Below are 23,224 nucleotides of genomic sequence, written 5' to 3' on the forward strand. Positions count from 1 at the left end.
TTAAATGAACAAACATTAGGTCAAATACTTGAAACATGAAAAGCATTTCAACCTAGTTCAAAATAATTTAAGAGTGAACTATTTTCTCTATTTCTGAATGCAGCCTTGTGTACTGTCATCCTTCTGTTGCTATAGTTACACTTGCAGGAAACATTTCATCACAAGCTCCTACTGGTCATGTTTGGATGAAATATTTTAACATCAGCGGAAATATGAAAGCTTGGAAACTTTGAATAGATGCTTGTACACATAGCTTAAGTGTAGAAGGGATGATGACTGTTCTTATAAAAGATCTGCCTGCCGAACTTCAAAATGGATGGTCTTTATTGATACCACTATAGGTAAAACCATGGGAGAAGACCACTCCTTAGAAAATCTGCAGAACCACAACTGAAGTTTTAAGTCATTCTACTGCCTTTAGAAAAATGCCAAATTAGGTAACATAATGGCAGATTAGGTAACCTCATAAGAGAGACAGGTAAATTACAAAGCCGTATCAGACAACATTTCATTACATTTAGGCCCGGATAACAATTTCTTTCCAAACAGAACCAAAAGTTTCTGTAAAGATTGCAGCCAGTAATGAAAGCTGTTAAGGTGTTAAGTTTATTTGAAAAAAAGGAATAAAGATCAGGAAACAAGGACAGGACTTGTTACAGACTCGCTCAAGATACCACCTTGAAAAATAAATGACAACTTACACTTAAAAGGGATCTGCAAATGCAAACTTCCAGTAGTCTTACAAAGCATTAATGGGTCAGCTTTACAGAGGTGGAAATCTAAGCCACAAAGAATGAACTACTTTCTTTTCTGGAGTTTCATTAAAAATGACATTTGCTCTTTCCTACCTTGGTTCTGCGTCTCAACAATAGGCCTGCAATATGTGAAATTACCACACAATTAAAACTGCTAGGGCTTGCTTGTTTCATTTTAACCACCAGCTCAAGAATGCCTCACGCTTTCAAAACAATAAGTTAATCCTGATGCTTCTCTAGGAAGTAAAAAGCCCCACACAAGGAAAGCATTTCCTGCTACCATCAATCCATCATCACTTGAAACACATGTCAGTTTTCCATCCCGTCGCACTGCTGGATTTGTATTGCATGTTTACACAGTCCCCCAAGGCAGTTCATTCTCCACTGATGCATGGAGCTGTGCTAACAGCTAGTCTGCTTTGTTAACTTGAAGGGAATGAAAGCTTCATTGTGATTTAATGTTCCTGGTCCCTCTGCTTTTCTATACAGGTCACTGGAATGAAACTCTTATTATATGCACAGAAAACCATACAGCTCTGCTGCAAGGCTTCACATAACCAGATTTGTTGTTGTTCCTAGCTCAAAAACAGTTTTACTTGTCTTTGAATCAAAAATTCAAACTCCTGTTGGGGTCTTACAGCTAATAGTCAAATCATTCTCTCAGTGGCTGACCACATTTCCTAGAACAGCAGTATTCTTTATCATGTTTTTTTTTCTGTGAAAGTGCCTGAGCAACAACTATTAAGGTTTCTAGAATGTCGATAAATGGGTTTAATTCTGAATACCGCATGCAAGGCAAGGCTTGGAATGAACAAGGCTTCATTCTTGAGAGTGAAGGCTCAGAAAGTCACTGTTGCTTTTCCAAATACCTACAGACATGGAAAAATCTCTCATGCATGCTGTGTTGTCACAGAAATTGGCAAGATATTTTCATCCCAGTCACTACAACAGTTTTCTTATGGATGTATTCATATTTTTCCAGGAGAATGCTTTTTAAATAAGTTGCCTATTTTTACTATTGTCCTTTTCTAAACATACGCAAGTACAAGTTTTATCGTGGATGCTTGTTTGTGGGTACCATTTAGGCAAACTAGATAAAACCTTGGGCATCTTACAAACATTTGTCTGAGATTCTTCTGTACCTCATCTCTGGACTCCAGCATGCTCGTTATAGACAACTACTACTGTAGTAATAATTGAAACCTGTTCATTATTTAAAATACAAAGATCATTATATCTATTAGTCTTTCTTTGATGCAACACAAGAAGATTTGTCACCTCCAGGTATCTACTGCATTCTTTGGAGTAGATTCACATCTACAGTAAACACTACACTGGTATACTCCTTTGTCTTTGACTGTAGGTACAAGAAGAAGAACTGGCCTGCATGTGTTTAAAAGGGAGGAAATTTCTTGCCCTTCTTGCTGGATTACACTCAGATTTTTATGAGGTAATTTTCCAAAGAGGTTGGCTACTATAAGCTTGGAAGAGCTTTTAGTGTTAGTGCATTCCAAGTCCTCGGTCTCAGCTGCCTGAAGCAATAGGAGCAGAACAGTCAAAAGTATGCCTGTAATCAAGACATGGTTAGCATGGGAGCTCTAGCCAAGAAGCTTTATTTAGCAGACTGACTTTTGTTTGTTTGTTTCTAGCATTCCCTTCCACATCACAGAGATCTTGAGCAAGGAAGCTACAAAAGAAAGATCTTAACATGGCAACAGTAGATACCTGGAATATTTTAGCAAGGTATATCTAAAATGTATCAATGTTGGACAAAAACACTCCGAAGTAGACAGCATTATCCCTTTTAAGCATTTAATCTGGACAGCAGCAAAACAGCCTAGATCTAGCCTCAAAACTGTTTTGCAGAGCGAACCTCTCAGGAATATAACTGTATTTGCATAGTGCACACATGCTGATGTGAGTTTAGGAGGAAATTCTTCACTGTAAGAGTAGTGAGGCACTGGAACAGGCTGGCTGCTGCGGATGCCTCATCCCTGGAGGTATTAAAGACCAGGTTGGATGAGGCCCTGAGCAACCTGACCTAGTGGGGTGGTGTCCCTGCCTATGGCAGAGGGGTTGGAATTGGATGATCTCTGAGGTCCCTTCCAACCCAAACCATTCTATGTTCTCAATAAATAATTGACTTGGGAGCTAATAAAAGCTAGTTCAACAGGTTCAGAAAATTTTTGAAAGAGTATTCTAAGTGGATATGACTATATTTAATACAAAAGTAAACTCTTCAAGCAATAGAGACTTCACATGATCAGATAACCAAACTTCATTTTTTTTCTAAGCATTTGTTACCTTTTTAGTTCATTTACTTTTCCTAAAAATAAAAAATAAGCAAGTTCATCTGCATAATCAAAACTGTTACTCTGAAAAAAATGGATAAACAGATGGATTACAAAAATTTAATATTTTCTTTTCAAACAACACAATTACAAGCTGTGCAATTTCTCCAAGTTCCCTAAACCTATATGTCATTTAGATTGTTTTAAAATATTTATACACAATCTTGAAAAACCTTCTGATTGAATAGGTGCAAGTATGGCAAAGCCTTCCATCATTCTGTACTTTGACAGATAGTGGACAGGAAAGGCTTACAAAATGCATACTCTGTTCTTAAAAGAAAACCAAATGCAATTTTGGCATAAAGCCTAAAAGGCATCACATCATTAACAGGAGCACAAAGTCTGACATTACAAGAAATTCTTTTCCATTTCTCAGTGTTTCCAGAAAAACAAGCAATTGTTAGTGACATAATGCCAGCACAAGTTCTCTTCTTTCTCTCTCATTTGCTTTAGTAATTCACACTTCTACTCATAACAGTTTACAAGTCTGGTCTTGCCAACTACCTTTGCTTTAAAGGGATGGAGTCCTTCCACATGTTTTTCACTGATGCCAGAGGTAAACGCATTCATACACAAACACTTTTCCCAAGACACCGTGGAGACATGACGCTCAGCTAACAGGCTTTTGGCCAGACTGTCATTCAAAACTGGCAGGACAAATTAGGTGGGATCAGTTTAGCTTTCACCTAAGCAATTATAGCCATTAGGGGTGGGGCAGAGGAATGATACTAAAGAAACTGCACATCTTTCTACAAATAATTAGCTATTATTAAACTACTTGGAATATTAGAGTACTGTTTCCTAATTAGTTGCTGTCAATAAAAGCAGAAAACACTCAATTGCTTTGTAGATTAAGACAACACTAGAAACAAACTTTCCAAACAGAACAAGAATTCAAATATTCAGAAGTCTACAAGTCAGAAATGCTATGCTTCAAATCACTACCCTCTGAACATAAAAATGTTAGGATCAAAAGCCACTATTTTGTCCCAGAAAGAAAAAGACAGTCCCCTTCCTAGGATTCTAGAGCACATCTCAGTTTCTAAAATTACATAAGCTTTATGCACAGCAAATGGTCTTTAGTGACAGTTGTCATAAATTAAACCCAAACACTGGCCAAGGCAGCTATAAGTAATGATTCCAAGTAGCAAATGAACTTGGAAAAATACTCAAGAATCTTAAGTTTTATCCAGTTTCTTAACTGGATCTCTGGCACATCTTCTTCCAATGTAATTAACCAGTGAAAACAGAAGTGAACTATGCACACCATGACATCCCTGGAACATCTACAGAAATTCCTTTTATTACTTTCCCATATAAGCAAAGTACTCCTAGAATCTTTCAAATTAAGTTGCAATGGATGAAAGGAAGGCCAGCATTATATGATATGCTACCTCTTTGTGTAACATATGAAGTGCTCTGTAGTCAGTTTTAGTTAATGAGATTAGACAAAAGAGGGCCTAATTTTGCCACATATACAAAATCAGTACTTTTAATATCATATGTAGTGATTTCTCTGTCTTTCCACAATGGTGATTGCTTGGATTTCAAGCAGCAAATTGCCGTAAGACTCAGAAATCATCAGAAGACATGACTTCTAATTTAGAAAAGCAGACAGACCCAATGCCATCGCTTCCATCCTCACACACCAACAAATCCAAAAACCCATGGCATATGCAAAGCAGATGTTCCTGGGATAGCATCTAAACACGCGTGATAGTCCCATTAGGGCATATCTGTATGAGCAGAGTCTGACTGGAAGATGGGATAGTACTAGCTAGAAATCATGCAAATCCTAGAAATATTCTCAGTATTTACATCGGGAAATCACATTCTAATTTTGTTAATCAATACTGGAATATGCCTGTTTTACATACGTGTTTTCTTTCAGTAGCCTTCAGAGATTTTGCAGCATAGTAAAAGAGTTGGGTTCCACACAGTGCTACCCAGTATTTTGTCCAAGATGCTACCTAGAGTGAAAGGGGAGAAAAAGTAAATGAAATGTTCCATATTAGTAAGATGTAAAATAGCAGGCATCATCCTGCAAGAATATGACAGCACTAACAGCCCATCAAAACCAGCAGCCCTATTTCCAAAGCTGCTGTTCTTAGTTATTCATAGACGTCCACAATGCATTAGAAGAAATCTAGAAAGCAGAAAGAATGTGCCTTGCCTTACTAATCTAAGAAAAACTATTTTACTCTATACTTTCTGCAACCCTTATTAAAAAACTTCATTGAGATAGAATGTTTGTCCCTTTTCTTTTTCATTTTATGCGCAGTCATAAAGTATACCCCATTGTCACAAATACCTATTTACAATTACATCAAACGTTTACAGTGCAAACGTTAGGGGTTATTCTATTGATAAGTTGTAAGGATCCACCTACCATTCAGGAAGATAAAAAGTTATCAGTACTTGTATGAAATTCTATGTAGCATTACACTTCTCTTCCACTTCCTAGATCATGAGCACAGTCTTATAAACCAACTAAAACAACCAAACAGATAGATCAACTCGAACTCTAGCAGTGACCCTAAACCTTAATTAGCAAGGCAAACGAAATCTCAGACACATAAATTAGATGCATTATTGCCATTTTATTGTATTTACAAGAAAGAAGGTGAGAAAATTAATGATTTTTTTTTTAATCTTACTGTAGGTTTTTTGCCTTCTTTCAACAAAGTCTTCCTCCTGAGAACACCTTGAATAGTAACTGCTCCTGGATACAAATGAACAGCCAAATCTTCAGATTCTAGAGAGCTGAAAGGAGCATGTGAAAAATAGTGTAAAGAATATTTTTCTTAGTTATCCAATCATTACCTCAAACTACTGCGAACATCTGTATTTTAATCTATGAATGCAATTTCATTTATAGGACTTGTGATCAGTGATCAGAAAAATTAGCCAAGCAGGTAATCCTTGATTTAAAAAAATAAAAAATTAAAACAAGACAACTGAAATTCAAGAACAATTAATTTTAACTGGCAAACATTTGGAGTACATTGATACTGCTGCTGTGTGTGTTAAAACATCTCCTTCAGCTCTTGCAAGAAAGATTGAAAATTTTTTTGCTGTTGTAATTAGAAACACTGGAATCATTAGCACATCAAAAACAAAGCAAAAGCTCAAACATGCACACTCTTCAAAAATCTCTGAAAGCAAGAACAGTGGGCAGGAGCAGTAATAAAGAGCAGAAACCCGAACCACAGCTTTAAGGTGTTTTAATACATCTGGTACGCTCCTTATCATCTACCACGTGTAGGATATAAAAGCAAAAATACATGCCAGGTACAGCACTGAAAACAAAACCATTTCATTCAAATTATGAAGCTGACTGGCTTACAAAACATTTTTTATACAACAAAAATCATTTCCATAAATGTAAGTTGGAGCACACAAATAAGCTGCTGAACCCAGCTGCTATCTAGAAAAAACAAGAAGTCAGACAGTGCCCCAGATCTGTTTTGAACCCATGATTTGCTGCTTTATCCATCCCACAGTTGTGCTTATTGCAAAGCACGGCAAAAGTAAAGCACAATAAATTATAAACCAAGTAAACTGGAAATCTAGCAAACATTTTCATTGCAGCATCTAGTGAGAATGAGGATATGGAGACAGTTTTGGACATTAATGGGAACATGAGTTTAACTCAGTAAGACAATGGTTGCTTAACATGAAAAAAATCCATAATTAAATGCTATTTCTTTCCCAATTACAGTGCCACACAGCTGCAGACAACATTTAGTTTAATTACTCGGGAGAATCAGTTATATTACTGTATCAAAGACTGCTATGTATAGTATAGAATTGGGGCCAAATTTAATGCATTACTCAATTTAACCTTTTTTTTTTTTTTTTGGCAGGGGGCGTGGGGGAATATGACAAAGAACTGGTAGCAAATAAAACATTTTGAATGCTCTCCATTCATCGCAAGAATCAGCTTTGTTGTCTGCGGAGGAACTACCAACACTACTACTTGGTGGCACGTAGTTAAAAAGCTACCTATGGTAAAACATCTTTAAGCCTTGATATAGAGATCCAATGGTTCAGAATTTGGATTTGCAGACCAGAGTGAACAGAAGCCCTTGGAGTGCTATAGATTAAGTTGTAGAAGAGGAAAGCTTTAAGTCTGAAGGAAAAGGTCTCTACCTTTATTTGGACATGTAAGTTAAAGATAACATCAGAAAACACCCACTTAATTATTAAACCAAACCAAATCACCAACACCAGAGGGAAAGTTTGACACCTCTGTGTGCAGTGGGGATTGTACCTGCTGGCCTTCATGTGGCCTCGATAGCCATTTCGTGACACTCTTGTCCCCGGACCGAGAGAATGGTACAACCTGTTCCTGTTGGATTCCATTATAAATTGTACGTATTACATATACTTTTATTTACACAAACAGCACGACTGCTAAAACATAGTATATTTTTGTGTGTGTATCACAAAGCTAATTCTTCCATATAAAAACAGAAGATAATTTACAAAAATGCATGCAAAGGTAGATACCATGTGGTTTTTTATTTGATCGGGTGTTCACTTTGTCAAAACTCATAATACTAACGTTTTATTGCTACTGAACAATAGTAGGTTTTGAGAGAAAAGTCTCCATTTAGTTCTTAGAAAATAAAGCTATATAAAAAAGACATAATAATAAAAAGTTGATGTATTTAGTTTTTGACTTAAGATGTACTATAAAAACAGATTTCGAATTTTATGAATATGTACACACAAGCTGTTGGGCTGAAGGGAATCAAAAGCTCTACCAAAATATCTTGGTACTAACTGTAAGATACTGTTGTTTTAAGAAACATTGAGGCAAACTAATCAACATTTCAACTCCCCAGTTCAGACAAGCTTTAACTTCACATGTATGCCCTTAACCTGATCCATACTGTCATCCTTCTCCAGGATTTGTGTTCTAGACCTGCCTTTAGAATACTGCTTTGCTTTACTGAATATCATTTTTCTGATCCAGATCCTAGTTGACTGAATTCCATTTAAGTCAATAGAAATGTGCACTTTGTCCCACACCTCCTATTTTCATTGATTTTGCTAGTTAGTTTTATTATACTGAAAGACTCCAATTCTGCAGAAAGCAGGTGGTTAAAGAACAAGAGTGACAAGTTCACAAGCAAAGTATCTCGCATACTAGAAATTTAATAATCTGCCACCTGTCAGAGGTGCTTTGAATCAGCTGAAAAGCTGCTTTCATATGGACAGGGCAGTAGTTTCAAGAATGGGAACCATAAATCCAAAACACTCATTTTCCAATCTGAATTCAGAATAGCATACAACAAGCAAGCAAAACCCTAGAAAGTAACAATCTTACAGAAGGGACACAATCAAGGTTAATAGCAGTAAATCAAACAAAAATAAAGATGTGGTGGTGTTTTTGTTTTTTGTATGTGTGTTTTTTTGTTGTTTGTTTTTAAACAACTCAAATTATTTCCTTTGCTGCAAGAAGAATTATCAACATGCAGCTGATGTATTGCCACCTACTAGTCTATCCTAGAATATGCCATCATTTGTTTTGCAACATAACAAATATGTTTGAATTTATGAAATAGTTTTTGTTTTTTAAAATACATTCAAGATTTGGACAAAAACTGTCACTAAGATAAAAAAAGAAAAGCTGTAACACGAGTTGTATATTTCTGCATACCTATATTTTTGCATGCAAACAAAATAAGTTTTCTTCTTACCTTTACACTTTTTTTTTTTTTTTTTTTTTTTTATAACAAGGAGGGTATCGCTCTTGGATGTGATCTATTTCAGGTAAATCTATTCAGAGACACTTGGGGTGATAACCAATGAGACTGAAGTGTCACTTAATACACTAGTCTTAACATGATTACTGCTAGGACTTGAAGTTAAAGTCCTTTGAGTAATTTTGATTAGCTTAAGGAGAGATACCCCAAATGCTGAAACCTCTTTCTCAAGTTTCAAACCAAGTTAGCCCTTGAAACACACCAAACCAAAAAAAACTCTCAAACCAACAATCAGTGGTTCCAGTTCTCATCCTTCTGCATTTCCTAGTTAAAAATAATAAGAGGGCCAGGGAAATGAAGGATAGTTGTTATTCTGTACACTCTCTTTTGTCTCCTGGGAAATGTGTATCTCATTTTTTTTCTGTTCAGCTTATTATGGCTATTTGAGCTCTCCAACCCTAAGATCCTTCTCCCACATCACTGAGGAATATTCAGTGGCATAGGAAGCAGTCACTAAGAACACTGGATACATCTCAATTTTGCGAGTACCTATTGATTCCAGACAACTAATGCTTCTTCCTCACCTATTGACTCTTGTATAAGAATGGAAACTGTACCGATCAAAGCTAGAGACACTCTTCCTAGTTATCTTAAATCCTAATGTTAGCCTTAAATTCCACAATACGCTTTGTCAACTTATAAAAGAAAGAATAGACATGAGTGTTACATATCTCTAGCACTTCCACATTTTGAACATCCGTAAAGAAACCAATCCCCTTCTCTGTAAGCAGAGAACTTGTTCTCATGCAACTTCAAATGGTATTATCACAGTGCTCTCTCAGAAGAGAAGAATATACTGAAGTCATGTGGAATATCGAGGAAAAAACTTCTGATATATTTGTGGTTGAATGGAGAAAACCTTTTAATTAGGGGGAGCCTGGGCTATGCAGTTCTCACTACAAAACAGATGAAAGACCTCTGCTTTACCTCAGGGTTCCACAGAAATGATCCTGGAGAGTGTTGCTTTTCTCTAGAAATATGAACTAAAGCCAGAGGCTTACTAAAATTTAAATGTATTTTGTTACTTGAGACATAAAAAGCATTGAGTTCACCGCCTTGTCTAAGGCATTCCCATGCAACTTTTTGACTTTGTGAGATACCTTCAACCAACTTGGTGAATTCCATAATGCAACAGGGAAGGAAAAGCAAGAAGAAAACCTTTGGAATATCACACATTATATCAGAGAGCATGTACAATTTATAGATTTCCTTTCTGAATGAGTTTTCTTTTCTGTGCTCATATGGAATGTTATTTCTTACGTACAGAAATCTTAAGGTCATTTCCTTGTGTACATACACATACGTTTATAGGATGGATATTAAAGAGTTCACCTTTGGCACTGAGATACTTTCAATGTTTTCATCCAAAGAGTAACACAAAACTTGAACTGCTTCAATAAATTCAAGTAGAATAAGATTTGTGATACAATTCCTGAGTATACAGTTCTTCAACAAAAATTTCTAACAAGCATGTCTTCGTAGCATGGTAGAAGTCATCCATGGCAATTCTGAAGCTAATAGATTACCTGATATTAAGGTGTAAAAGCAAAACTATGCACTTTATAGCACATCTTACTGAGCTGTGGGAAGATGAAACTTCTGCCTTTTACTATAAACTATAGGTGTTAGTCTTTTTCCACGTTCTCAAATTCACTATGAGCAAGGATTGAAGTGGGCAATATAGCCTGAGTATTTGCAGGTATTTGGATAAGGGCAGGATATTTATTCTGAACCACAAAAGACATTAGCAAGGGTTGTTAATGTACTTTCCCATGTAACAGAGAGGCATGTAACAATGAACTGAAGGGAAATGGAAGAAAAAAACAGGTGAAAATGTCTATGATAAGAACAAGGGGAACAAAAATGGATGGAATCTCAGGAAAAGTGAAAATTTTCAGGTTACATGAATAGCATATGCAGGATATGCAAATATATATAAACAGAAAAAGCAGTTGGGGTTTAATGATCCTCTGGCTTAAAACTGTCTCTCAAATTGTTTCAATTGGAAGATCTATAGATCATTAAAATAAAGCATCATTTTCAGGACTGAGTGAGAAATCGTGAGTAGTAACTTCTTAATAGAGAAGTGCAGTTTCTGAGGCAGTTTTTCTTACCTTTCAAATGCTGGCCAGGACGTCTCTTCACTGAGTTCAGAACCATCGCTGCTACCTTGACAAAGATAAGAACGAACGATAACTATTTCATCATCTACATCCCAACTATTTCAATTATGACTCTTTCTCAGAATATTTGATGTTAAAGATGTAACAGATACTTCACCAAAATACTACAGTGAAAATGCTTTAGTGCTTACTTCAAGAATTTCACATTAAATTGAGGTAGGGATTAGAATCAATTGGAACTGGGTGAAGATTAATAAGTTGAAAAAAGGAGCCCTAATAAATGGAAACATTTAAAATTAAAAAAAAAATAAAATGGAAACATTTAAAATTTTAAAAATCAGCTTTTCAGAAATTTCAAAGTGTCTGGCAAATACATCTGCTTTCTTTAAGGTGTTTCTAACTTTCAAATTCTTGGTTTTAACAGGCGCAGTTTTAGGTGGATGTATGCATACTATGCTGGTAATTATAAAACAATTAAATGAGCTCATAACTACTTCTACCTATACTGAGAGAATATGTCACTCTTTCAGGTAGTTTGGGGAATTTGTTGCTGAAAGGTCAGTTGTTTGGGCACTCTAATTTGACAACTTGTTTACTCTCCCTCCTGAATATCCATTTATAAAAATAATAGTTAGACTTGCTTTCAGACAAACGTTAAAAAAAACATCCAAGCAAACAAAAAACCCAGTAAGACAATCTGAATCAATGCACCTTACTTCAGGGTTCACACAGGAAAAGAAAAGCTGATTCTCTGTTAGATCCAAGCTGTACTGAGGAATTGGGTTTCTCCATGCGATGACTGAGCTAAATCATTTAAAAATAATAATGGGGGAAAAAAAAAAGTTCCCTGTAATTTCGCACAGAAAAATCAGCAGGGCAGTGGTGCCCAGAGAGTGAAGATAAGCTGTACAAAGTATGGATATCTGGTGAGTAAACACAGAAATACGATAGAATTATTAAAAATCCACACACAGCAGGGGTAATCCATTTAAGAGCTATGAAAAACTCAGCATGGACTGAAGTTCTTTCTCTCCATGCAAAATTTAAGAGAATGTACATGCCTTTATCCACCAACAAATTAAACTTAGGAGCCTATTTTCCAAACATTAGCTCTACACCATCTTAAGATGACCTAGTACAGCTTTCTGTGGGATACCAGATTGTTTTTCCCTCCCTGATTTTGCCCCTAAAGGAACATCCTAACCTGCTTCACACTAACATTATGGTAAAAGGTACTTTTATAGTGGAAGAAGCCAAGAGACAAGAAAGTGATGGTTCTGGTGGTGTTACTGTCTCCTAAGCCAGGCACAAAGGTCTAAAAGGAGGAGTATAAAACTTAACAGGTGACTAAAAATTTTTTAGAAGTCTCTTTAATATTTTAGTACCTACATGCTCAGATCATTGATCCCTTAAGAATTCAACCACTTGAAAGGTTACAGCAGCAGGCAGCCTGCTGCTAAACAAAAGAACAGTTGACTTACACTTCCATGACTGCTTCTTTACTACATTCATGAACATTTCACTCTTCCTGATTATGTATCCTCTATGTGGAATACCAAATTAGCCCAAACCCTCTAGATTTGTACCTGCATTCTGCACTGCCTCTTGTTCAATAGCTGGGTTGTAAAGGAGCTGACTGAACGCAAACAGCTTAAAAAAGCTTCCAGGCAGCTTATACTGTATTGTCCAGTAGCTGCAAGGACAATGTATCTAAACTGTATTCCTACAGTTGAGTAAATGTTCTTACTTCAAGAGACTACTACAAATCCTGTATTATGAAGTGTGTGTGTGTGTGTGTGTGTATATATATATATATATATAAATATAAATATTTAAAAGAGGCATTAAAATTCTATCTGAAATGACATTTTGATGGTAACTATATTAGCTTTGCTAAGGAAGTTATACATCAAATGCTGTACTAAGTATTCCAATGAAAAGATTTAAAAGCTTGTGCAGTTTTTAAAAAAATGCAAAACAAACTAGTGCCAAAGAGCTGAAATGTCATCTTCCAGAAAGCGATAATCCTTGCGACACACACAGTACAGTTACAGAAGTTAAATGAGTTTTGGGGATTCATAATCAAAGGGTTCCATTTATAAACTTTATTCTATAAAGAAATCGCTAATTACGCTTGTAAAAGTAATATTAATTTAGAAAAAAGGAGACTAGCCATCCCAGCTACATCAACGCCTATAGTTTTTCAAGAACTGTAACAAAAATTTGGAAACAGTTGAATTTTAGCATTTGGCTCGCCGCCTTTAACATCTGAATAGAATACATGTATATCTAATTGGATTTTTTTAAGACTCTAAGAAACGCAGACTTTTTGCACAAAAAATATACTAAAAAAACTTTCCAAAAAAGCAAAAAAAAAAAAAAAAAAAAAAGAAAAAAAGAAGTATTACATCCTTCACTCCAAAACAAAGCAGAGGTGAAAGGAACTGTTTTCAACATATTCAAAATTAGATGCCTAGAGATTTTATTTTATTTTTTATTTTTTAAACATTAAGTGCACTATTTGACTATCACCTCAACTGGAAATATTTCATTCATTCAGTACTTTAAAAATATATCACCTTCTTAAATTCTTCTCAAGTATGTACTCAATATTTGTTTTTTTCCCCAAGAACCTTAAGCAGGTCTTCAGGTTAAACTTAAGAAACCCTAGGTAGTTCAAATCCTTTCTATTAAGTAATCATCTATATGAGTTTTGATTTTATGTAAGAAACCACTTGACACATACCACTATCATCCTAGTTTTGTTTCCTGCTAATAATATGAAAAATTTCTTGTATAGCCTTAAAAGAAAACAGAGGTGTGTTGCTCTTTGCTATACAACAGGAAGGCCTTTCCCAACGTTAGGAATAACAGCAATTGCCCCAATGGGTTTTCATTAGCTATGCCGATGATCATCTGAGAAGTTTCAGAATTGTTTGCACAGAGCTCCGGTACTGCAGCTGAATACCAAAGGGAATTTGCTGTTTGCATTTCTAGATACACACATGCACGTGTCTAGGCTACAACCACCCAGAGAGTGTGAGGCCAGGCTCCCAGTTATGCGATAGCGAATGCCGATCCCATGGCATAGCCATTCCACCCCCAGTCACAGCATTCACTCCCTGCTGAAAGTCTGAGGATATGGAACGTTTAACACAGGCTTCCTTTATCCATAAGTTAGTCCCCAAAGTTAAACAGGTGTTAATATAAACAAACCAACCCCAAAGAGCTTAAAAAGTATTCAGACTGAAAATTCTTTCCCTCTCTCAAATCTGCAACTGACACTCTTTTGGCTCCAGCCACACAGTGTTTCCAGAGCCCTAGTCACTATAGCCAGAGACTGACCTGACAGAGCTTGAAATTCTAAGGCAAAAACATAAGAAAAATGGTCAGTAGGCCTGATCATCAGTTGCTGCAGCACAGTACAGCCCAGCAAACATGGAGATGGATTCCTCGCACTAAGAATTGCGTTCTGCCTTGTTATGTCTACTACCATAATGAAAATCTTCATATATATATTTAACTTGTTCAGAATTATGTAAGTACTATGCAACAAAGTTTAAATAAATCAGCTTGGGATTGCAAATTAATAATAATGCTGTAAAGACTGGCAAACAACTCAACATGCTGCCAGATTATTAACACACAAACACCTAGTATCATCACTGATAGCAAATTTAATCATGAAAAGCTAGCAAAAACACAGAACCACGTGGATACAGATGGGGCAGAAATAGGATTTTTTACAGCTGCACTAATCACAGAACACCCAAAGCGAGTGCCCCATTCAAAAATGAGTAAGGACTGGGGAAGACAAGGGGTGCTGAAGCTCCTGTACGTCCCTCTTTTCTCTTCTCAAATCCATGCACCTAAATGTGCGTTTTTCACCTAAAGTACCATACAACTCTGATATTTATCCTATCCCTAATAAAGAAGTGGTTCACAACAGCAAAATGGGGTATCCACATTCAGGGGAAGAGACAGGCATCTACATAGTCATTTAAATGGAATATCAAAGAAATAAAAATCTTCTAACTGAAACTCTACCCAATCTTTGATCTTCTCAAGCGGACTGCTGATGACTCAAGAGTCCTAAACACCTGAACAGTGTACTACAGGGTAAAGATTCAAACAAACATTGGCTGTGTAGAGTTCTTCCCTACTGTATAGGCTGCCAAAAACCTGAAAATGCATACACTGTATACCTACACCTATACTTCATTTATTTAAAGAGAAATATAATCCCTTGTAGAATTCAAGTACTTCAAGATGGTGACTTAATAGAGGAATTCATTAAAATTTTGATAGCCTTGTAAGCATTTTATGCCAGCTTAGGTTTGCAAAATATACTGTTTTTATAAATGCACTTTCTTACATTAATTTGCACTGATTTTAAATGCCTTTCTTTCACTCTACAGCATTATTTTTTTCTGATGGCATTCAAATAAGGGATCGAGTTATCCTTAAGTGACTGGAACATACAAACAAAAGCAAATGTTCATGAGCCTTAAGTTTTCCAGAGCTTTCATCCACAGCAGTGTGGGCTAGAAAAAAATAAGTGGAAGAAAGAAATGATTTGAGGAAGAGAACACACCAAAGTTAGAAGTGAATTTGCATCCAAAACTGCTACAAATATAAACAAACAAGTATGTTTTCTTTGAATTGTTAAGCACCTAAGATTAAATTCTCGGTTTCAGCCATTTCTTTCTGTGTTAATACTTCTGTATCTGAAGTGATGTACCTGTGAAACTGCATGCTTAAAAGCTTTCCAGGCAAAATTACTTGGCATCCGGTATGTTAGGTAGCATAAGAGGAGAAAAAAACACACAGAAGCAACATATGAAGAGAGGGTTATTTCACATACTTCCTTTACATCTGCAGACTTATTTGAACAACTGGTCATTGTAAACAAATTCAGCTTTGCAAAACAAATGCAGTAATATAGCTGGGCCAAACTGTAAGTAGTGGAAATCCAAAACTCCTAAAACCATGAATAAAGGTGTGCTGCTGCAGAGATACTGGAGGATATGTGAACACGAGAAGAAACAAGAGAAAGTATAAGCAACTGAGGTAGCGCTAGAAAACCGGATTCTTAAAAAAAAAAAAATTACAAATAAAGGAAAGATTAATGCTATCTCCAAATGGAACCATGATCTAGTAACAGCACCTTAATTTATCCTACTTTTAGGTGAGAAGGAAACAGTGGGTAAATACACACAGAATTGCTGCTGAAAGTTTACAGGTGGTTGGTTCCTTGAGCCCATCCAAAAGCAACGCTTAGATCTCAGAACAGCACGCTTGCTCTTTCAAGCGTGGATAGAGTGGCTACAACAAAACCGAGTGACCACAAGACAAAATTACCTTTTTAGCTTTAAGACCTACTGATAGCAAGTAGTGAGAGGTTCTCAATGAACTTCCACAAAAAAGTAAAAGCATCTATCCCTGCTTCTCTGTAGTCCATGGACCTAAAAGCAGTGCCTTAAGGACACAGGTCATATAACCACCTTTTAGCCACCCACCTAGGAATGAGATGAATCATATCCTTGAAGATCCTATTTCTCCATGTGATTACAAAAAGCCCCAGATGACTAGCTCAAATGCAGATAAATCATGAATGTCCAAAACTCAGACAAGAAATTCCTCGTTAACATTTCTGAATTCAAGTGAACATTTCACATTTCACATTGTGTATGTGTCTGGTCGATTGTTTCTTCCTTCTAATTAGGATATTCATAGCACTGATGGAAGAATTTTTTACTTCTGTTCAGAAAACAAATTTCAAAGTAAAATGGCAACAGAATCAGATATATGTATGGCTCCCTTACCCTAGCATAAATTCTAGAAGCAAGAACTGTTTAGACCAAGTCCTTATGTATCTGAAGAAGCGCAGTACACTGAAGAATCTTTGTAATGTCTCTACAAATTGCTTTACTGAATTGTAAAGGAACTACAGTAATCTGTTAACAGCAATGATGATTGACACAGGGTGTGACGAGAAAGATGCACAGACTTGCATGCTCTAATGATTTAGATAACATAAATGTAGACTGCTGCACATAATCATCCCATAAAAAGCTGTTGTTACACTGCTGCTTTTTTGATCTCTGATCTAGAAGCAGATTATATCAGGTCCTCCAAGGATTGGAAAGGTCCAAAATGGTGATTTAAAGTAATATTACAGTCATCACTAAGGTCACATTCAAGCTACTGGCATATCAGAAACGCTGTCTGTGTTTTGAAGAGGAATCGTTTATCCAAAAACGTAAGTCTTGTATAGGCTTTTATCTAAGAAAAGGTTGTCCTGTTTCTAGAGGAACAGGTTTAAATCCACATTTATGGGCAGAAAGAGGAATAACACTCTTTTCAGTACACAGATTCAGAAGTTTTCTTGTCCGTCTTTTGAAGCTGTGCAGAACACATTAAACCACCTCTGCTGCAGTGACTGTATGATTTCCAAGTACTGAGTAAACAGACTACTTCAAACCTGATGGAGAAACTTAGCAGCTTCAATCAACTTCCTTAAATACTGCTGAAGCAGCAGTACAGAATGCCAGACAAGTTGCATTTCCAAGAATTCTTCATTAATAAAAACTGCAAGACTCCAGAACATAATCTCTTTCTACGTATTTCTCTATTCCTCTTTTGCATCACAGAAATTTTCATAATCAACAAGTGGCAAATACAATGGCGATGTTAGCAAAAACAATTAAAGATTGCTAAAAACTTAAATATCTGAGTATGGGGAAGTTGGAGGTGGAGGAGAATAGAACAGGGGGAGTTCTACCCACAAATGATGATCTTCCACAAACGTGTAAGTTTGACGTTTTACAAGTGATTTATAAAAGCCTTCTGAAGGGGCAATTTTGTTCCAACTTGTTAAGGGTGACTACAGCAAGTCAACAGGGTTCTGCCTGAGCCAAGCAAGATAAAAAAAATAAAGTGTCAGAAATTCAGAGACGACACGAACTAGGAAAACCCTGTATTCTCCCAAACTTCTAAATGGCAACGGGTTCTGAATCGTATCTCATGCAAAACTGTCAACTCTGGCAAAATCCTTCCTGGTAAACTATGGTGGAGGTAAAAGAACAATTTAGCCTGAAAAATGGGTCAACTGGAAAGAAGTATCGTATGTTATTTAGAGAGAAACATCAGTAAGAAAAAACAACTAAGGCACTAACTGCAGGATACAAATCAACTGCTCTAAGAAAAAGGCAATGCTGCATCTCTAGCAGTATCCCAAAGTCTGCACTGCATTTTCCCCTAAATCCTGCATAATACTGAGAAGACTGTACTTGGAAAATCGGAACTGCAGGAGGAGCTTCTGTTTCCTGTATGGTGTAATTCCAGAGAATACAAACTGTCTGTATGCTTAAGTACTGCCATGCCCGCTTCATGATTTTGAAATGGCAAGCCTTGCCAGAGCAGACAATCTACAGAAAATAGGCAAGCAACGCACATTTAATTGTGGAAGCTTTCTGATGTGAAAAGGTTCAAGCTACTCTGATCTAAGCTAGTTCCACTTTCTTATTAGCATATATATATTTTTTTTAAATGCATCTATATATTTGACTTCTTCAAATGAAAAATCTAGTGTTTGCTCAGAATAAGTCTTTCTCCTTGGTAAAATACATCAGCAGCTACTGAAAAATGCATAATTCTGAATTGCATGACCTTGTTTCTCCCCATGAAGGCTAAAAAGCAAAATGGGTTTTTAAAATTAAGTCCAAAAAAAGTGTGTGTATATATATAAGTCCAAAAAAACTATTACTGTAAAAACTGAATACCAATTAATTCTATCGGGCAAATCATTTTGAGAAAATGGACTGTGACACAAGTTTCATATCTCAACTCTGGCTGCAGTTAGATGGATCTGAGAGGCACCTGCCTTCCTCTTCCCATCCTCTCCTTTAAGTCTCTGAGGACAACAGGAATAAGGAGCAACTGCTGGCCCCTAAGAAACTCAGGAAGCAGAAGTTTTCAAAAGAATACCCTAAACATTTGAAGATAAATGACTTCAAAATGTCAAAATAGATGTCATCTTGGTATCTGAAGGTTAAGTTGTTACCTATTCCTGAAAAGACAACTTAAAAGCGTTCATCAGTTATGCTCCTAAAGCCTAACAGCAACTGACAGTTCTGTCAATTTTTTAGGTTAAAACCTTTTCAAATTGGACTGAATTGTGGAGGTGAGGTGTCCTGTGCTTCCCTTCACTCCCATGAAGGAAGACAGAGGTAACTGCGGTCGCGTCATTAAAGAGGATAGAAGAAAACGTTCTTTCTGTTCATAATTTGTTAGGTTGTGGTTCCAGCTGTAAAATTTAAGCTACCTTTCTGCACCTACATTTCTCAAGTTTGTTCCAGAATAGAATTGGTATTTTAGAATAGAACACCACTGCATATACAATCTCTGTACGTTTAGTTACAACTAAACATGCTAAAATCTTTCTTAAAAGATCCTTTACTGCACAGGTATGCTTACAACTCCTACCTATTGAAATTCCGCTAGAAAGAGTAGAGCTTTCTGCTTGCCCTCTGGATGGGACATGAGGCTCCATGACGCTGTCATCCAGTAGGTGTCTTGGTCCTGCGTTGGGAAACGTTGCACTTTTAAATTCAGCCGTATTCATTTTGTGTATGAAACTAGGAAAAAATCAGAATAAAACTGTTACAACATTATCTTTGATACATTTTAAAAGTTGCTGCTTTTAACATTCTGACAAAGTTCTGTCATTTGGAAAAAGCCTATTTTGGCTAACCCACTGGCTATTCTTACTACCATAAGAGCGACATAGGCTTCCTGTTTTGACCAATTATCTTCAGTTGTGACACTATTTCTATAGTTATGATTAAGCTCTCTTGCCATGAAGTGGTCTCTAAGTGAAATACAGTGTACAAACCACAATACTCTTTTTTTTTTTTTTTTTTTTTTTTTTTTTTAAAAGCAAAGCTTTCGTTTTGAAAGGTAATATAAAACAAATCTGAGGATTTTCAGGCTAAATAAAATGCTGACTTGTATCCCAGACTGTGACATTTCCTATGTCCGTGTGGAATCAAGTTTCTAGGTGAAGGGGGTGTTGGTGGAAGCAAGGCTCCTTCAGCTGCAACATTTCTCCGTCCACTTTGTGGAGATGCTCCGACTTCAGAGCCTGGGAACAGAAAAGACATTACTCCCAAGTAACCTCGGAATTACTGTCAGGGTTACTTCTAAGAAAACCTTGGAAAAGTTACCAAAAAAATTCAAAAAAAAAAAATTAGAAAAAAACTGTAAGAGATACCCCGTAATAAATTTATTGATATACTCTTAGTGATATGTAAAAATATAGGTATTTTAGTTTTTTTTTTCCACCCACAGGATTACAAATAAACAATTATTTCAAATACCATCCAGCTATAAGCATTTGGTAAGTCCTAAAAGTTGTTCCATTAGCTACACTGACATTAAACAAGTCCCATTGATCTCCACATTTGGAACTCCCAACTTCACCAATTTCTCAGAAATCAAAAGTAATTTACTTTTGTTTGGAAGCATATTCTTCCACGAAGCTTAGATGAAGGCTTTTTGTCTAGACGCAAAGAATGAATATTTAATAGCTCTTCACCCCCAAATGACACTAGTAAGTTAGTGCTACAATACATCAAGAACCTACAAAACTGACTCAATTTCATGAAAAATGTCTTTACAGGCCAACTTAAGAACTTTTATTACCCATATACAGCATTTATACTTCATACTGCTTTAATTAGCCTCAAGCAAATGTTTTCCACATTTGCAACTCAAAAATATGTTTGGCAACCTAAATTCTTCTCACATTTATTAAGCACTTACCTACTAAATCTTCTCTGGAAGCAGCAGAGTGGGGGGTGCTGGTCCCTGGTTCTATCTTTAATGAAAGCCTGCATTAAAGAAGCATCAAAAATTTGTCAGGAAATAGAAACATGCAAAAAGAAGGTGTTGACAAATGCACACACAAACAAACAAAACACATACTAAGTTTACAACAGAAAGCTTCTTGTTTTGTAATTGCAACACTGTGACCTTAATAAAATCTTGCATGTTATATTTAGCACACATTATTTGCAAACATTTCTTTGTTTAGGTGGAAAAACACTATTGCAATAACACTCCGCACTCAGAAAATGATGTGCTAGGGCACAGTGTAGTAATTTAACCTATTGCTTTGGCTCATATAGACCAGGACATGCTTGCAATACCATGCTGAAGAAGGTTCACAGACAACAGCAAAACCTTGACTACAGCAAAGCACTGCAACATCTTCTGCAGCAGGGAACTGTGCCATTGCCCCTCATCTGGCATAAAGCATTTAGACTCACTACACTTCATATGCTGATTTTTTTCCAATAGTGGGACAAGCCATTTGCCTTTACTATTATAAAAGCCAAAATCATTCTCAGGCATTTTGGAAGATACATTATCAACTTGACTGCATCAATAATTCAAGCTTTTTCTAAAGCAGGCACTTTAAAATGCTGTTTCCAGTAGTACTGTAAAGGGGGCAGAGTCCAGAACTCCAGAACGATCAAACATCTCACTTGCACAATTTGCATATAGAACTTTTGAAATTAGCAGGCTTGGGAAAGCCCACTGTTTAATTCTGGGGAGAATAAGTTTGACGGCTCCTCTCCTCATCACTAGACAGTTTAGCAACAATTCATTACAATTTTCAAGTTCAATTTTCTTAAATAAAATCCTTCAGCAAGAAAAAACACATACTCAATTCACAATGACTGTTCTCTAACTTCAGCCTTTTAGCAGACACCACGGAACACAAAGAATAGCCACTTTTACTATAAGTGACTCTTCAAAATACACTCTTCTCCTACAGCAGAAATTACTTTGGAGACTGATATAGCATGTGGGTGTAAAAAGAGACTTTCTGAATAGCAGTCCTGCTTCTGCACTACTTGTAATTGTCTCTGTTTCCCTGCTATCCAAGCTTGGGTTGTATAGGCTGAAGAGGCTGTAGTTCTTTCAGCAATAACGTTCCCACCAGTACAACATTCCTGCCTAGGGAAGAAGGAAGGTGGGGTGGGGGATCCATGAAAGCAAGAACCAGACACTGCAGTTAAACTTTCTTCCTTCAAATGCTTGACCACAAAGCTTTATTTTGTGATAACCTGCCCCCTTAGCATACATACCCCTCACACCGTTAGAACACAGCCAACCAATTTCTATACAACTCAGGTGACAAACGTCCCGGGCAGGCAGGATGGGAATGGGCAGGGAACCTCCTCAAGCAGATGAGCCAGCACTAAACAGAAACTTTCTTCATATGCAACAGATCTGCTTTAGGTTGCTTCCTCTCCCTGGAGCTTATTCTCATCTCTTGCCAGAGACTTCCATCCTCCCATTTTGCTGGATGCCAAATCACTTAATACTGCAATAATCTTTTCATTAAGGAATAAAAGCCTCTGCTCGGGGTGGTATACTTCGGAAGGGACAGATGTATAACATCTCACTTGTCAAAAACCAAGTGTTTGTTTTACGCTGCATAACCTAATCCAAGGATAGAAATATAAAATGAGGATTTTTAAAAGTTAAACCCTTCAGTAAGAACTTGGGACTGCACACAGATGACTTTATTCTGACGAAAAATGACAGCCTAGCTCCATTCTGTTCAGTCAGTAAGATAAATCCCTTGAAAGAGTGTTGCATGTGAGACACAAGAATGGAGTCTCCACTGGAGAACACTCAGAGGGGTCTGCAGATTAAATCAAATACACAAAAGGAAGACAATGTGCCATCCAGCATGCTGAAAATTAACTTATCTTAGCAAAGGACCCTCCCTGCTGTAACTCTCCCACTTTCAACAGATGAACTGGAGACACAATTGCTTGCTGTAAGCAGAATCTTAAAAGTGACGTGCTTTGTGTTATGAAGTTATTTTGTCATTAATTACAGTCAGTCACAGCATTTCATACTTACTTGTAATTGTCATCTTCTACAAACTTTTGTAGTTCTTCTATGTACTGAACTGAGTTTAGATATTTTTGGACATGAGGCAACAGAGGAATATCTGGAGAACAGATGACATTCATTATCACTGTACCGTTCATTAAGCAAAGTTATTTTCCAGAAATTATTTAAACAGAATCAGATCCCTTGCCTTTTTATGGGAGAGAGGTACAAACTACAAACCCTACTGCTGTTGAAATGTTGTCCTTCATACAAATTCTCATGCATTGAGCTGATATTCCCCACAT

General features: G+C 36.6%; 1 protein-coding gene across 7 annotated transcripts in view; it reads right to left on the reverse strand.

Annotated features, from left to right (window-relative positions):
* Positions 1-23,224, reverse strand: part of RALGPS2 (Ral GEF with PH domain and SH3 binding motif 2) — a 139,469-nt gene that overhangs the window by 6,438 nt on the left and 109,807 nt on the right. For 4 of the 7 annotated variants that reach the window (XM_084528650.1, XM_084528652.1, XM_084528651.1 and 1 more), the window contains 8 exons: positions 22,947-23,037; positions 20,829-20,896; positions 20,013-20,148; positions 19,491-19,642; positions 10,995-11,049; positions 7,380-7,457; positions 5,764-5,869; positions 4,984-5,076 (listed from right to left, as the gene is read on the reverse strand). In XM_084528650.1, coding sequence (XP_084384776.1) covers positions 4,984-5,076; positions 5,764-5,869; positions 7,380-7,457; positions 10,995-11,049; positions 19,491-19,642; positions 20,013-20,148; positions 20,829-20,896; positions 22,947-23,037 — 779 coding nt within the window. Of the gene's footprint in view, positions 1-4,983; positions 5,077-5,763; positions 5,870-7,379; positions 7,458-10,994; positions 11,050-19,481; positions 19,643-20,012; positions 20,149-20,828; positions 20,897-22,946; positions 23,038-23,224 lie in introns of all 7 variants that reach the window. The other 3 variants (XR_014695742.1, XR_014695743.1, XM_084528653.1) reach the window with 2 other exon arrangements.

Source organism: Aythya ferina, assembly GCF_964211825.1.
Source record: "Aythya ferina genome assembly, chromosome: 8".
In the NCBI taxonomy this organism is placed as follows: domain Eukaryota; kingdom Metazoa; phylum Chordata; class Aves; order Anseriformes; family Anatidae; genus Aythya; species Aythya ferina.